The sequence below is a fragment of the Eretmochelys imbricata genome, chromosome 2, assembly GCF_965152235.1.
Source record: "Eretmochelys imbricata isolate rEreImb1 chromosome 2, rEreImb1.hap1, whole genome shotgun sequence".
Classification (NCBI taxonomy): Eukaryota; Metazoa; Chordata; order Testudines; family Cheloniidae; genus Eretmochelys; species Eretmochelys imbricata.
The window spans coordinates 134,213,356-134,230,628 of NC_135573.1; the positions used below are offsets into that span (position 1 = coordinate 134,213,356).

A 17,273-nucleotide genomic window follows, 5' to 3' on the forward strand; every position below is an offset into this window, starting at 1 on the left:
ATTAGACTATTTATCCCTTGCAAATTGAAAAATTATTTTCGCAGAGGAATCTGCGCAAGCCTAATAAACAGTTAGCAAGAAACATATTTATCACGGTTGGTCTTGAACTGAACCATGGACTTTGCTAGTGAGTTCTTCCTTTCACATGTTGCTTGAGGCATGCCACACAGTACTCATGAGACAGCTCACATTCTCTTTGTTGTGTATTCTTTTCTAATCAGCGAGGTGGCAAGCAGAAGAAAAAAACAACTTGGATGCAAGGATATACTCCAGGTCTGTTGTGAAAAGGGTTGAAATGATCTTCTCTAGATTGCCAGGTTGCTAAAAGTTAAGTAACCTAGAATGTTTTAAGAGAGAGATTTCTGAGTAAAAAAAAAAATTTTTTTAAGCAGAGTGTTACTGCAAAGCACCAGTGCACAGCTAGTATAAAGGAAGATATTTGTGCATTAATCTAGTTCCTGGGCTACCAAAGTTGTCTGGGCAGAAATCTTAATGTAAGAAGAGGGTGGGAATACTAGAAGATGAGAAACTTGATAATTACCACATTTTAGAATTCTTTCTCCAGTCAAAACAATGAGGAGTCCTTGTGGCACCCTAGAGACTAACACATTTATTTGGGATAAGTTTTCATGGGCTAAAACCCACTTCATCAGATGCATGGAGTGAAAAATACAGTAAGCAGAAAATATATATATATAATTTAGCACATGAAAAGATGGGAGTTGCCTTACCAAGTGGGGGGTCAGTGCTAATGAGCCAATTCAATTAAGGTGGAAGTGGCCTATTCTCAACAGTTGACAAGAAGGGGTGAATACCAAGGGAGGGAAAATTACTCTTTCACACGTGCCTCTCTCTCTGTGTGTGCGTGCGTGTGTGTGTATGTAATATATATATCTAATGTTTCCATGAACAGTTAGGTTCTGTTTATGAAGGGAATTCGTTGCCAATAAAGAATGAGAGAGTAACCTAAAAAAAGAATACAGTTGCTTGTATGTTGCACGTGTTAGATATGAAATGATGTTTATATTCACTGGGTTGGCAGAGAAAGTAAAGATTTATTCCATTGCCTTTTAAAATCAATAATATTGATAGTAGTATTTTGAAATACACCCTAACAACTCTATTTTATACAGTGTGCTGTACAGTTATCTCTAATTACTGAAACAGAAGGGGCTGGATTCCAGTCAAGGTTAGTCGACAGCTGTTGCTTGGGTCTCATGAGCAGGAGAGCTGGTACTTTGATCTTGTGAGGGGTGAAAACACAAAAAATGACGGTTAATTCCCAAGGACGGCAATATCCATTTAAAAAAAAGCCTAATCATCTAGGGAGCAAAAAGTCATTTCATCCAGGGAAAGATATTGGATCCTTACTGCAGTGCCCTCTGTGAAGCTTTATTCGACACCTTTAAATATTGTGAAAGGCATAAGGCCGCCATTCAACAAGGTGCTTAAACATTAGATTGTAAATTCCTTGGGGCAGGGACTGTCTTTTGCTCTGCTCCTCCGTGCTACAATAATACAAACAATAATTAATAGTAATACTGTGTGCCTAACTTTAAGTGTGTGAGTAGTTCCATTGAGCTTGAAGTTCTTGAAGTACCTTACTAACTCAGGGCCTATGTGAGGTTTTTCCATGAAAAGCAGTCACGTCATTTTCTTTCCTTTCAGTGTCTTCACAAACTTCATATTGAATTCTCCTTGCCCCACCTGCCAAATGTCAGTGAAATATTGTTTGTGGAAAGGTAATGCATATTGTGCTCTAGGGTCAGTGGATTTTTCCAGAACTGAAATTCTGGAATAGTCATTTATTTTTCTGTGGTAGGTTGCATAGTGCTGCTGAAATAATAGCTCAGATTTTAAATAAATAACATTGATTTAATACTGCACCTTGCATAAAAGTGCAAATTCTTCCTGTGCTTTTATCAGCCAAGTGGTTCAGGAAACGTAAACTGGGAAAATCAGTACCACTAGGAAGGAAACATGGAGCAGACAAAATGGCTAGAGACACTAAAAGTGGCATAAGATACATAAAGCACAATGTAGACAAATTGTAAAAAATGTCCACTAAATTTGGTTGCCTCTGTTCTTGAGTGTCTAGCCTGACATCCACCTGGAAGCTTGATTTTTTTAGAAAAGCTGAGCACCCACAACTTGAATTTGAAGTTAGTGGGAGTTAAGAATATTTGGCATGCGAAATCGTGGTGCCATTGAAGTCAATGGAAGCTTTGCCACTGACTTTCAGCCAGGCCAGGGTTTCACCCAGCATCCCTGAATATTGGACCTCCTAGATGTCTTAAGTTGGACATCCAAAATGGAGACACCCAGAATTGGAGGTCTCTTCTGGAAATGTATACCTTTCTTGTTAACCAGAGCAACTTACTTTATTAGGTTAGTACTGCTGGGGGGATGGGGTGTGGGCAGAAACCTGTTTAAATTATGTTGCAAAGTCTGTAATTTCTGGCTGAAAAAGTCCTCAAGTTGTGGCTCCTCCTGGTCTGAGTGCGAGGTGGTAGTCAGGAAGCATGGAAGCCAAACATGGTTTCTTGGGCAGGATTTTTTTTGTTTATTCTTCAAACAACACCACCTTTTTGTAACTTGACCCAATTAAAGTTGCATCATTTCTCTCTGTAAGACTTAGCATTTATAGCCAAGTTATTGTGTGGTGCACAAACTAGAAATCTGTGTATGCCTCTGACATATATGACTGCTCCATTTCCCTTGCCAAGCATGAAAACAAAAACACTTAGGCTGATTAGTGAATCTAGCTTAAAGTATATTCATCACTAGCCTAAATTTAAAGCAGCTTGAAAATACAGTGTCAATAAATCAACTGGAATTAACATTGTAAACATGTAAATGAATGGCATTTGACGTGGATCCAGAAACAATTACTATATTGTATAGTATATATGTATAACATTTTAATTACTGTGTAAGCAAAACATTGTAATAGTCAGTCAGTGTCATTAATACAGTGTCTCAATAGGGCACATACTTGTTTTCCACAGGTAGCCTGTATGCTCACAATTGTCCATTCTTTGAACAATTAACTTTAGACTTTGCTGGCTTTGCAGAAGGTTGGTCTGTCGTTAGTGAATTCAAATACATGTTTGGCTAATTTTGTGATTTGTAGAACATATATTTCCCATACAAAGGAAATAAGAGCTGGAATTTTTATCCTGACAGCACATAAGAAAGTATGGGCCATATTTATATTCCATAGTAAAATAAGCTAGATAATCCCCATCCCGAACCTCTTAAAGAAAGTGATCTGCAGATGTGCAATTTACAAACCAAGAGGTAAAACCAATAATAAAAGCTATTTTGGAAATGACTGTGGTCTAAGTGACTAAGTACAAAATCTTATTGGTAATAGGCCTCTTTTTTTTCTTTTCTTGGTACTCTGGGGAAATGTATTTGCTGGTTATAGAAATGATTGTGATGGCCCTCTTCTATGAATGCTATTCTTAACATTTTTATAGTCTCATTTAACTGGAATAAAAAAGCATTAGGCTGTAATCCAGTGAGTAGTATCTGTAATGCAAATGTATGTTTCATCGCTTTATTTTTCCTGTTTATTTTGCCATGGAATAATAGACTGGCAGTATGTCAAATTGCATAGTAGGGAGCTTTATAGTAACAAAAGTTATCCGTTATTTTTCATCTAAAAATAAGTTTGGAACAATGAGCGATAGCATGTGCATTCACCAGATCCCTTCCTCATATGAGTCAGTTGTTTGAATACCAATATGTGGCTGGCCAATAGCATGTGATGCTGATATCCCAACCGATACAGAAACAGGCAGTTTCTAGTTATCAGCATTGATTCATAACTGTCCCAAATACTTTTGGAATAAAGCAGTTTGAATTTCTGTTTTTTTCCTCCTTCTGGGGAAAATATTGCTTGTATGGACATGCACAAAAACCCTGCACTTCAACCTTTGGTAGTTTCTTTCTCTCATCAAAGTGAAGTGAGCACCCCTGGTCTTGAAATTGTTCTTGTGAATGGAGTTGCCAAAGATATTGACAGACACCAAACCACTGTTCCCCAGTCTCATCTAAAAATGATGCAAACCTAAGAAGGTTTCATTTATGAGTAAAAAGTTCAAGTGAAAGTGTACCTAAAGATTTTAAATGGAGCTTACCTTTGGTAAGATTTATTTAAAAAACTCTTGATTCTGAGGTAGGAAGAGGTGTCTGTTTTCTAACCAAATATAGTCCAGTGAGATTTCTGTGTCGCTATCCAGTACATGTCATGGGCTATTATATTAGGTCTAAACCATGGGTACTCAACCTGGGGGCGGGGGGATCAAGATACATGCCCTTGGGATCACAAACTAGTTTCACAAGGTTGGGTACATCTGCCTTTTCTTTATGGCTAGATGTAAATGGTGTACATTTGTCCAGAACTTTTTTTTAAATTTATGTTTTAACATGGGGGCATGGGAGGGAAAATTTTGAGAAATATTTATAATGAAAAAACAAAACAGAGGTGCTGCATTCTAAAGCATATAAGTCAGGTGCACTTAGTAAATGATTTTGAATGCATATGAATGGGTTGCAACAGATTTACAAGAGGTAGCTTTATTTTTCACACCTTTAAATCTGATTCCAAGCCATTACTTGCTGTGTGTGCCAAATTTTGCCTGGTAATCCAGAAATATTCACAATGGGCAATTTAAATGACAGGCTGAAATTTTCCTCCTCCTCTTATGAGAAAACGATTTCAACACAGAAGTGTAAGGGTATACATGTGGGTAAATACTTGTTTTGGCAAATGTTGCAGGTTTGTGTTTGTAAGTCAGACAGTATCCTTTCAGAGGAAATGACAAATCCTACAAAAGTGCATGGTCCCGATTCACCACAGTGTATTACTCCAATTGTACATGGGTGTGACTCTGGCTGATTTCAGCAGAATCACGCTAACATAAAACTAGAGTAATGCAGTGGTGAATCAGGGTGCACAGTTGTATTTATGTAACAGAATTTGTGCTCAAACAGCTTCTTTCACAGCAGTGTTCTCAAATCACTTTCCTGACATTAAGCCTCACAACACTCCCGTAACCTAGGTATTATTCTCGCTATACAGAGGGACGAAGCTAAAGTGGAAAGGATAATGACATGCCCAAGGGAAGGCAGGCAGTCAGTTGCAGATGAGTCCATGCTGTCAATTCTAACCGCTTTACTGTCGCTCTCTGTATATATGTTATGTTTTAGTTAAGTATCAATACAGCCAGATTGTGTAATTCATTTACTGGGGTACTGCTAAATCACACATTACCACAGGGGAAACTTCAGGAGTCTGTTTATGTTGGGAGGCATAATCCCTCCCAGAGTTTTAGCTGCTGCTGGGGAAATATGTTTACTGCACCGTCCTTCAGGGAATATACTCCTTTCTTTGTGATGGCCAGTTTGCAGGCCCAGCATTGGTCCTGGGAGAAGGTTTTCTTGATCCCTTTGTTGAAGTTTGGACCTCTGGTGACAGAGAGAGAAAAGACCCTTTACTTGAGTGGGTAAACCCACTAACCCAGGAACCTATCCTTGCAACAAAGCCCGTTGCCAACTGTGCCCACATATCTATTCAGGGGACGCCATCACAGGGCCTAATAACATCAGCCACACTATGAGAGGCTCGTTCACCTGCACATCCACCAATGTGATATATGCCAGCAATGCCCCTCTGCCATGTACATTGGTCAAACTGGACAGTCTCTATGTAAAAGAGTAAATGGACACAAATCAGATGTCAAGAATTATAACATTCATAAGCCAGTCGGAGAACACTTCAATCTCTCTGGTCATGCGATTACAGACATGAAAGTCGCTATTTTACAACAAAAAAACTTCAAATCCAGACTCCAGCGAGAAACTGCTGAATTGGAATTCATTTGCAAATTGGATACAATTAACTTAGGCTTGAATAGAGACTGGGAGTGGCTCAGTCATTATGCAAGGTAGCCTATTTCCCCTTGTCCCCACCCCCACCCCACCCCCCCCGACGTTCTTGTTAAACCCTGGATTTGTGCTGGAAATGGCCCACCTTGATTATCATATACAATGTAAGGGGAGTGGTCACTTTGGATAAGCTATTACCAGCAGGAGAGTGAGTTTGTGTGTGCGGGGGGTGGGGGGGGGAGAGGGGAGGTGAGAAAACCTGGATTTGTGCTGGAAATGGCCCAACTTGATTATCATACACATTGTATCACTTTAGATAAGCTATTACCAGCAGGAGAGTGGGGTGAGAGGAGGTATTTTTTTCATGCTTTGTGTGTATATAATAAGATCTTCTAAACTTTCCACAGTATGCATCCGATGAAGTGAGCTGTAGCTCACGAAAGCTTATGCTCAAATAAATTGGTTAGTCTCTAAGGTGCCACAAGTACTCCTTTTCTTTTTGCGAATACAGACTAACATGGCTGTTACTCTGAAACCGGTAAAGAGACTGCAATTATGAATGGCTTATAGTGTCTATAGAAAGACACTTAGTGCTCTTCTTTTTCCAGTGTCCTTGCACGGGGGCCAGCATAATCCAGGTGTGTGCGTATGTCTACCCTGGCTCTGTGTATGTGCAGTTTAAAGCAAACAAAAGCGTGAATGTTAAAACGCCACTTAGTGAATTAGAGAAAACAGCCATGCTTCCTAGGCAGCAGCTGTCTGCTAATAATTGAACTGACTGAGCTGACAAGCAGCTGCAGGTGTCAGTTTTATCTTTTGAGCCACTGCTGTCTTCATATCACACTGTCAACAGACAAGACTGTTTCGATCCAAAGGGTATGGGTCTGTATGAAAACAATAAGCATGTATATGAACAGGCAGGGGCTGGCTTTGTGGGGTAGTCGTGTTGGCAGAACCTGTTCTTACTGATGGTGACAAATGTATTTATAGCAATAATGTGTTAGTAGTTAACATAAAAAGGCCTTTGTCCTTTGCATTTGGAGTGCTCCCATTTGTAGTAATGATGAGAAATATTGCACGATGACAAGCCTGTTTTCTTCTAAGTTGCGTCACTCTTGAATCAGAATGAGCATTACACTGATCTATAGGAGAAAAATAACTTTCATGGGAATACTTTGTACAAACAGATACTTTTTTACTTACCTTGTTGTTGGCTCTTACAGAAAAGTTAACAGTGGGAGAAAATCCTATGATAAATGACTATTGTGCTGCAGTACTAAAGTTGGATAGATCTAATGTTATGCAAACCACATGACTTTCAAGTGTCCAGAAACATGGCTGTTCTCAAAGAGGAAAATAAACCTTACCATCCTCCCCTGAAAAGGCAAAATACAATGTGCTCCCAAGTCATCATCTTAGGTCTGATCCTGCCAGGGCTAAACATACTCGAGCACTCAATTCCTTGTAGGAGATGCCCATAGGGTTGGGCTGTTATAGAGCTTTAGGGCCTGATCCAAAGCCCATTGAAGTTGGTGGGTGAGTTTTTCCATTGTCTTCAGTGAGGTTTGGGTTAGGTCTTTAACAATCACTTAGGGCTTGTTTACACTTGAAATGCAACAGCGGCACAGCTGTGCTGCAGCAGTGAGACACTGCCTACACCAGGGGTTCTCAAGCTGTGGGTCAGGAGGTTATTACATTGGGAGTCGTGAACTGTCAACCTCCACCCCAACCCCGCTTTGCCTCCAGCATTTATAATGGTGGTAAATATATAAACAAGTGTTTTTAATTTATAAGGTGGGGGAGGGGGGCGCACTCAGAGGCTTGCTATGTGAAAGGGGTCACCAGTAAAAAAAGTTTGAGAATCACTGGCCTACACCAACGGGAGAGCTTCTTCGTCAGTGTAAGCAATCCACCTCCCCAAGAGACGGTAGCTAGGTCAACAGAAATGTTATTCTGGCAACATAGTGCTGCCTGCGTTGAGGGGGTTAGGTCAACCCAGGTTCATCACTCAAGGGCGTGGATTTTTCACATCTCTGAGCAGCATAGCTGAATCGACCTAACTTTTTAGTCTAGACCAGTCCACCCCTCCCCAACCCCCGTCCATTCTTCTGCCTTTCCTTTGTCACACCCCTTTCCCAGTCCCCCAGTGTAAGCAGAGATTTTGAAATGTCTCAAATACAGTTGACTTAAAGGGTGTGGAAGATCAGTGCCTTCAGGAAAGGTAGAAAATGAAAGCACAGTGGGGTTGCCAGCTCTGGGAAAACCCTTAAATTGGGCTGTAAACTTAAAAACCACTTTGATGTAACTTCATGTATGTTAACCCATAAGGCATAGGACTCAATGGTTTGGCTCCAGCTAGTTTTGCTGACAATAAAGGGAGCATTGTAGTCTAAATATCCCACAATTACAGTTTGAGTAGAAATTGTCAAATATTCACTGGGAAATGATCTTGTTCCATTCTCTTACTTGCCTACTTGGACCAGACCTTTGCTTTGTCTCTTGTTTGGCAAATGTTTCCAAGAAAAATATTTCAATTGAACTAGTTTGTGTTTGTTGCCAATGTACACCCACCTTGTAAAGTCTGAATGTATTTGTTTGTTATAGAGATCACGGGTCTGGTTGCGAGAAAATGGTCAGCATTATCCAAGCACTGTACATTCCTGCGCGGAGGGAGTTGTTGTATTCAGGACAGATTATGGTCAGGTAAGATGCTACTCTTAATCTTTTCTATCACTGTTGAGAAAATAAAGAAGACACCCAATGTTTTAAAAAAGAATTATACAGTGTTAAGACGGCTGATGAACTTTGGGGAATTTGGATACAAATGTTCCTGTTTTTAATAGATCTTCCGGTTGTACTGCTTGTGACTTGGTGTAACTACATTTGTGAGGTTTAAAACTTGATCTTCTTTACAGAAACAAAAATCTAATCCTTATCGACACCAGTTGAAAACTCTGATCTCATATGAGCTATAGTTCGGTGATCCACAGTTCATCTGATACCTGTCCAGTAATTCTGCCTATCCCCACTGCATCTCACCCTGTTTCATCCATTGACAGAGATCACACTCCAATTGTATATTCTCCAATCCTTCAGCAGGTGAACGCAGAGAATTAGATTTTTGTAAGAGTAATCAGAATCCCTCAGAAAACATCTTTGCGTTAGCCTGATACTAAAAAGTAACAATAATAAAACCAAAATGTGTGCTATCATAAGAGAGAACCCTTTATATTTTGGCTTGTTTATATTGGGGCACATGTTAAGTTGGATGTTGAGTGTAGCTTTAAATGTCAAGCTCTTGCATGTTCCTTCTTTACTCTCCATTCTTCTGTACCAGTTTGAGTTGTTGGATGTAGTTCTACCCACTCTGCAGGTGGAAACAGCGCACGAGTTCATTCCAGTGAAATTTTCAAGTTATTTAGGTTTGACTGTTCCTGCTCGATCCATTTGTGTATTGTTGATCCATACCACTTTCCAACCCTTCTGATATTTAAGACTAGATCATCAGTTGGTGTAAAATCTGTCACTTTGCATGGACTGATAATCTAATCAGAAAAATGGAAAGACAGGTCAAGTTAAAGCACTGAAACTGAATTCATGTTTATGGACTAAATTGATTTTCATGTACACCGTGTGTACATATGATACATATATATTTATTTTTAAAATAAAATGCAGGCTGAGTCTGCTATTAGCCATCTGGTTTAATCACAAACCCTACCCAGCTTCTAAAAATAGTAGCCAAAATTTTCAGTCTTGGGTACCTAAAGTTAGACATCTAACAGAGCACTGCAACTCCAGCTGAAGGTAATGGGAGCTGCTGATGCTTGGCACCTCTGAGCCAGTTTTAATTAGTTGTTCTAAAAAGGAATTAGGTGACTGACTTTGACCCCCACAATGAAAAATGTGCCCAGTAGTTATTATGTGAGTATGAACAACTCTTGTGTACACACAATACCTGAAATGTAGTGAGTGTTGCTCTCTTTTCAGCATGTACATCAGGAGTAAGCAAGCTTTTTGGCCCCAGGGCCACGTTGGGGTTGCGAAACTGTATGGAGGGCCAGGTATGGAAGGCTGTGCCTCCCGACACAGCCTGGCCCCTTCCCCCTATCTGCCCCATCCCACTTCCTGCCCCCTGAATGCCCCCCTCAGAACCTCTAACCCATCGACCCCCCCCGCTCCTTGTCCCCTGACTGGCCCCTCCCGGGACCCCTGCTCCTAACTGTCCCCCGGGACCCCACCCCCATCCAACCCCTCTGCTCCCTATCCCCTGACTGCCCCGACCCCTATCCACAACCTCACCCCCAGACAGGCCCCCTGGGACTCCAACTACCACCCCCCCCCCCCGGACCTCCGCCCCATCCAGCCTCCCCCTGCTCCCTGTCCCCTGACTGCCCCAACCCCTATCCACACCCCTGCCCCTAACCGCCCACTGGGACCCCACCTCCTATCCAACCCTCCCTGTCTCCTGACTGCCCCCTGGGATTCCCTGCCCCTTATCCAACCCCTTTGCTCCCTTACCATGCCATTCAGAGTGGCAGGAGCTCGCAGCCCTGCTGCCGGCAGGAGCAGGCAGTGCGGCACACTGAGGCTGCGGGGCAGGGGCGATAGCCGGGAGGGGCTGCGGGCCATAGTTTGCCCACCTCTGGTGTACATATTGAAAGGCTGAACTGCACAGGACTTCAAGCAGGGTTCATGCTGTTACCTTTGTAAAATCTGAATGATTCCATTTCCTGAAGGACCTCTTACTTGATAGTAAATGGCACCTTCAGTGTTTTAACTGTTGTTTTAACAAACACTATTATTTACAGTAGGATGAAACATAGGATATTGGCAACAATCTGCGAAACGATTAAGTAGCATTTAATATAAATAATACAGCCAACAACTTGATTAGGTAGCATATTTTTAGTGCGACAAAGCAATTTACTACACTGAGTAATCCTGGTGTTTTTAGAAGAATGCTTTGGGATTTAGCAGCACCGCACCAGTTGACATTAAGGATGTTGCACAAGTAAATTGTCTTGCACCTATTTGAAAATTTCTCCTTGATGCGTTAACCACTTGTGTGCTGTGTAATGTAACAAATATATGGCTTAAAACAGATTTCCAGTGCTGCCTGTTGTACAGTACCTGGCAGTCACCTTTGAAGTGCTGACAATCCAATGAGACGCTAGAACTTTAAAGGACTACTGCTGCATGGTTAGTCACCTGGGTGTAGAGCTGAGATTTTCAATAGCGCTTATGTCCAATTGAAATTGTATGAGTTTGGTAACTAACTCCTGGGCTCCTTTGAAAATTCCAAGCATGACACTTATGTCTATCAGCAGATTGATTATGGAAGTGTTAAGATCTTTACTGAACTCAGAACTATGTTATTAATCTTGTTTGAGCCCATATCTGCTGCCAGAACTTGCAGGTATTGCCACACTCGCAGTTTTCAGTTGTAGATTCAGTCATTTGAGTGGAATGTGAAGATGTAATCAGGGAAACATTAGGAGGACATATTTCCGGGGGTTGCTCTTGCACCCTTGTTCATTCAAGAGGCTCATGTTATCTTAACTTTAGCATGCTCAGCATAGGAATCTTTCTGTTTGGACTTGAGATCATTGTCACTTTATATTACTGCAATGAGCAATTTGCTATAGCTAAGCCGAAGACAGTGTTTCATTTTTTTCTTCTTTCTTTCCATACTATTCTGAGCATTGGAAACTTATTTTTTAGATGGCACTTAATTGTTCTTTGAAAGAATGTTAATTGAAGTGAATGCTGCTGAATACAAATACCCTTGTGCAGTGTTTGTTACGACATTAAGATGACAGTAAATTACACATCAGGTGGTGGATCCCTCATGGAAAATGCAGTGCACCGCTATTTCTTGAACAGGAAATATTCAGATAGCATTAAACCAGTCATTTAAAATAAGGCTGTTTGATTTATTATAATTGAAATACTGTGGTAGCATCACCCTGCTGCTGTTGTGGTACTTTGTGCATATGCATGGAGACAGTTTGAAACTAGTAGCATCTGGTAGCTTAACTGTAATATGTGGTCCTGGCCATCCCCAAGTTTTTGCATCTGCCCACCCAGTTATTCCAGGTCCACTTTTGGGGACTCCCCTTTTATCACCCTCTCCTCTCTCTTGATTCTTGGTGGAAAGAAAAGTGAGTGTGTGTTGCTTCTTCCATTGCATTGAAATCAGCTGGTAGATGAACTTCCAAAGTGGTTTGAAGACTAGATTGAAGCAGAGATTTATCTGTCTTGTCTGGAATGAGTTAAAAAATTGTGATGAGTGGCAGTTCTAAATTTTATCCCCTTTTTTTTTAAAAGCTTCTATGGGATCTGGGTGCCTTCCAGAGTGGGAGAAACTTCACTGTGATTGTTGTTTTTGTATCAGACCCTTTCCTCTGTTTTGATCTGAGTAATGCTAATTTGTGTGTAGTAGTTGAGGCTGTGCATAATGTTTTGGACGGTGTGTGGAACATCTGTGTATAGTTCTATATAGTATGAGTGTCTCTGTGTATATTACACATACAGAGTATGAGACTTATTCTTCTCTTGGATCCCCATCATATTTCAAAGAGTGCATTACATTTACTGAATCATCTTTATACTTTTGAGTACCTTCATATGCCCTGCTTTGGGGATAAAATATGATATTTTCTCCTTTTAAAAAGCTTTTATTTCTTTAACAATAAAACAGGCATTTCCTCATCTCCACATTCTATAAATTTTAATGGACTTGTGTGAGCTTATAAAATACTCAGCTGAACATGAAGTAAAACCCTAAAAGCACTGCTGTCACTGTAAGCTCCATTTGAAATGGGTGCCTTGGACACACTCAATAAAGAGTATGAATGGCTCCATCTATCAAGATGCCACAAGCAGCTGTTGAAGTTGGACCCTTTCCTATCTATCCTTTTGCACTTCTTCAGATAGTATGGATTTCACTCTTACTATTATTATTACTTTGTTTTATACACAGTAGTGCCTAAAAGCTCTGCCGAAGATTAGGGCCCCATTGTGCTAGAAGCTGTACATAGCCATAGTGTAAAATTAGTCTCTGTCCCAAAGAACTTAAATCTAAACAGATAAATCAAAGGGTGGGAGAAAGATGAACCCAGATCTCTTGAATCCAAGTTCAGTGCTTTAACCACAAGACCATCCTTTCTGTCCTAATCAAGATCCTTTTCCAGTGCTTATATATCAAAGGGCGGGTCCATGTATAAAAGTGCCCAGAACCTTGTATAAACTATATAACAGCGTACTGGGGATTCAGTTTTTAGGTAGCTGTTCTTGTTTGCAGAAGTTATATAATGCATTTGAGATGGATAGCTAGCAGTCTTTCTGAACAATCCCATGAAAAATATAATTTCTGTAACATCCCTTTCCTTTCCCTTCCAGAAGAACTTGCCTATAAGTTTAACAAGACTTGACACAATGCGGGGGACTTGTTCTGGTATGAAGAAACTTGCACAGAGAGTATAAGCTGAATTGATTGCCACAAACAGATTAGCATCTGTGACATTGAAATTGCAGAATGCTTAATTACATACTCCTTTAGTTGACAGAGAGAAACTTTTTAAAATTAAAATACATTCTAAATGGAAGCAGCTGAGATATAATATCCCTAAAACGTAGATTCTTTAAAAACACAGATGGTAAATATCACTAGCAAAGACCTTGTTAGTCAGAACAACGTTCTTTGAATTTGCTTTACAAAGAAGTAATTCATGGTACAGTATTATGTCAGCAAACAGGACATAGCTTAGTATCCTCGGCCTCAAATAAGAGGCACCTGTAAATGGTTTGGTCTGCGTTTTCTATACGTTTAACTTAACGTGGCTCTGCTGGAGTATTTATGCACAGCAAGAAAGGGAAGAACACATATGTTATGTGTTAAACACAACTCAAGTATGTTTTCCACAGGGGTTTGCACCTCCTTTTTTCCTCCTCAGTCTGGGGTTGTAAGGGTTTCTCATGATGAGCTCATTCAGGAAGGTTAGAGCTGGACTTTAACCGAGAGTTTAACTTTTAATATGCTCAAAGAAGTGATGTTCCTACAGTGAAGTTGTTGTGTGATATACCAGGAGAGTTAATGTACACATAATACGTCCATCCAACTAGACAACATTTAAATTAATTAAAACAAATCCCCACAGTGTTACAACAAGCATCTTGAGTCTTATTTTTGTGTAAACGCTCTTTCCTATGCCTCATGTCATCTAATCTTGCGTCATAATTTAGGCCCCTATTTTGCAAACCTATACTACTGGTTGTAATATTAATACACTGAGTAGTCCCTTTAGGTCAGATTCTGCCACCTGTACTCCATGGGGCACACTCAACTGTGTAGGTAGACCCACTGAAGTCATTTGAACAAAATTCTTCTTTGCCTTGATGCCTTCAAAAAACTTGGAGTTAAGCTGTTTGTAGACAGAGACCATTGTCTAGCATGTTGATCAGTATTGTCTCATTGTTTACCTGTACTCCCCGATTTGCTGTCTCTGTCTGTTGTCTCTTACTGAAATTGTAAGCCCATTGGGGCAGGGACTGTCTTTTTGTTCTGTGTTTGTACAGTGCCTAGCACAAAGAGGTCATGGTGCATGACTAGGGTTCCTAGGTGCCATGGTGATATTACTGCTAATAATAATTAATAATTAATAATCATAATACTTACTGAAAATACTGAAGGCAATTGGACTGGTCATCAATAAATGCTGTACTCTGTGTTAATAGTTTGTAGACTCATCCCAACATTCTGAATTCTGCAGATCAGGGATTGTACACTGGTTCGCTTTTTAAAGTGCTATGCCCTCTTATGACACTACATACAAATAAATGCTCAGTAATAATTCCCAAACCATATTTTATTATAACTCCTCAGTTGAACCTGTGTCACTACTGAAGCATGCCCACCAAAAGTCTCTGCTTTTTAACACTCCCTCATGGTGTTCCTTGCATTTGCAAACTTGCTTAGAAAATATGCAGGAATACTTAGGTAACTTTTTTTTCAAAGCTACTTTTGGAGTTAAACTTTGCATAAAGACTGAATGATTATCACTGGTAAGGATTTTTCCAGGATGCTTTCAGTTTAAAAAACTCAATAAAATAATTTGTAAGACTATTGGCTTATACCTTTGTAGTTTTACAACATCTTTCAAATAGCAGATATACACTGTCTATGGGGTAGATTTCAAATTCAGTGGCTTAATTTCAGGAAATCGGATTCCATCTGTCTAAACGTTGTAAAGTTAGGACTAATTCTTTCGTTAGTTGATATTGGGCTCTGCTATAATAATTCTGGTAATGATTCTTGGGTATACTTGCAAAACCTACTGCTGCGGTTATTGGGACCTTGGTTTCCCAGAAGAAAGATAGGGAAGTATTGGGGATGGAGGCAGGGAAAGCACCAAAACTAAGATTGTGTTTTTTAGTACCCTGGTTTTATCTTGTGTTGAGTAATGTATAAATCTTTGTGCAGGATGTCAGAGTTCAGTGTCTTTTGCTCCAAGCATCTGTTGACACCCTTGTAAACAGAGCTAATGACAGTGTTAACTGAGCGACTTCTGGAGATGTATACTTGTGTAAAAATGGGTTAGAGCAGGGGTTCTCAAACTTCATTGCACCGTGACCCCCTTCTTTTACTACGCAACCCCAGGCTGGGGGACCAACACCTGAGCTGCCCGAGTCACTCTGCCCCGGGGCGGGGTGGGGGAGGGAGGTCAAAGCCTGTTCCCCACTGTTACAGATACAGGGGCTGAAGCCCAAGGACTTCAGCCCAGACGGGGCCTGTAACCTGAGCCCTACTGCCCAGGGCTGAAGCCCTTGAGCTTTGGCTTCAACCCCAGACGGTGGGGCTCAGGCTTCGGCCTCAGGCCTCCAGCAAGTCTAAGACAGCCCTGGCAACCCCATTAAAATGGGGTCGTGACCCACTTTGGGGTCCCGATCCACAGTTTGAGAACCGCTGAGTTAAAGCATGCCTTATCCACAGTCAGCAAGTGATTGGTTTTTGTGCAGATACTGTAATGTTCTAGAAACAGCCTCATAGAGTATAAATGCCAAGTTGGCAATAAGCTTTTTAAGTCATCACTTCTCAGCTTGTGGGTCATGACCCACAACGGGTCACCAGAAGTTGTTGGAGTGCAGCGGGGCTGTGTGCATAGTCTTTGTCTAGTGCTTTTTTGAGGCAGATTTGTTTAAACCAATTCAGTCCTCAGATGCCAAAAGTACCTCGTACAGACCATTGTGCTGAATCTCATAGTGCCTCCTGTCAAGCACGTTGTGAACTGTTGCAAAAGATTCTGGGATCCATGTAGCACCTCACTAGTTTGTACACCCTGTAAATGAAACACAAAAAAGCCTGTCTCTCCACATCAGATCTGACAGAATGCTATCACGAGGTCTTGTGGTACTGAGGTGTTCCTTACTGTTACGAATGTACACTTCAGAACACTTTCTCTGATATACTAATGCAAACTAAATATACTTGCTGAATGAACAAAGTATATTTTGTGATGAATGATCCTTGCCTTTTGAGTACTTTGTTTAGTTACTTGCTAATTTGCAAAATTTGGTAGTTTGCAACGGGCCTCTGTAGCGTGTGTTGTGGAGGTTCTGGTTTATATAAATGCTAAAAGGGAAAATGAAAACATTAAGCACAGCCATTACTTTAAAGCAGTGGTTCTTAACCTGGGGTGCACACACCCTCTGGGGGTGCGAGGCATGCCAGATTTTTTTAGAAGGTAAATAATCGAAAACACAAATTAAGCACAGGCACGTAAGTACAACTACTTTGTTTCATCAAACCTAGTACAACATTATACATTTTTTAACGATTACTGTAATATACAAACAAAAAATATATCTAGGTTTAAAGAACTGACCTACTCCAATGATTTTTGATAAGGGGTGCGAGAACATATTTTGAGAACCTAAGGGGTGCAGGCTGCAGTAAAAGTTAAGAACCACGGCTTTAAAGGAAGATGTGATTCCTTTGTTTGCAGTTGAGCTGATATAGCAACTGTTCAGTTATAGTTTTGAAAGCCAAACCACATGCTCTGTCACTTGTTTTACACCAAGTGTGATGTTTTTACACACCAATATTAAGTCCTTGAAAGCTTGTTCAGGGCTAATTTATCCATAGTGTTTTTATTTGGCCTTGCTCAAGACTAACCTAGTGTTCAGAAAAACAAACCTTGCTGTGTTTGTTCATATCAAAGGCTGAGTGGACACATTCCTACTAAGAAAGAGCAGTATAGTATTTTAATTTGCTCCCTCTACTATGTGCTCATTCCATTATATCCTAATGGGTATTTATTGTAAAATATCATCTACTGAGGCATACATTGCCTTTTCTTTTTCAAAGGCACAGTCTT

At 40.5% G+C, this 17,273-nt stretch overlaps 1 protein-coding gene across 1 annotated transcript in view; it reads left to right on the forward strand.

Annotated features, from left to right (window-relative positions):
• MYO10 (myosin X) overlaps window positions 1-17,273 on the forward strand; it is a 231,681-nt gene that overhangs the window by 10,423 nt on the left and 203,985 nt on the right. Inside the window, exon 2 of the mRNA XM_077808706.1 lies at window positions 8,500-8,598. Within this exon, the coding sequence (XP_077664832.1) occupies window positions 8,500-8,598 (99 nt within the window). The remainder of the gene's footprint in view (window positions 1-8,499; window positions 8,599-17,273) is intronic.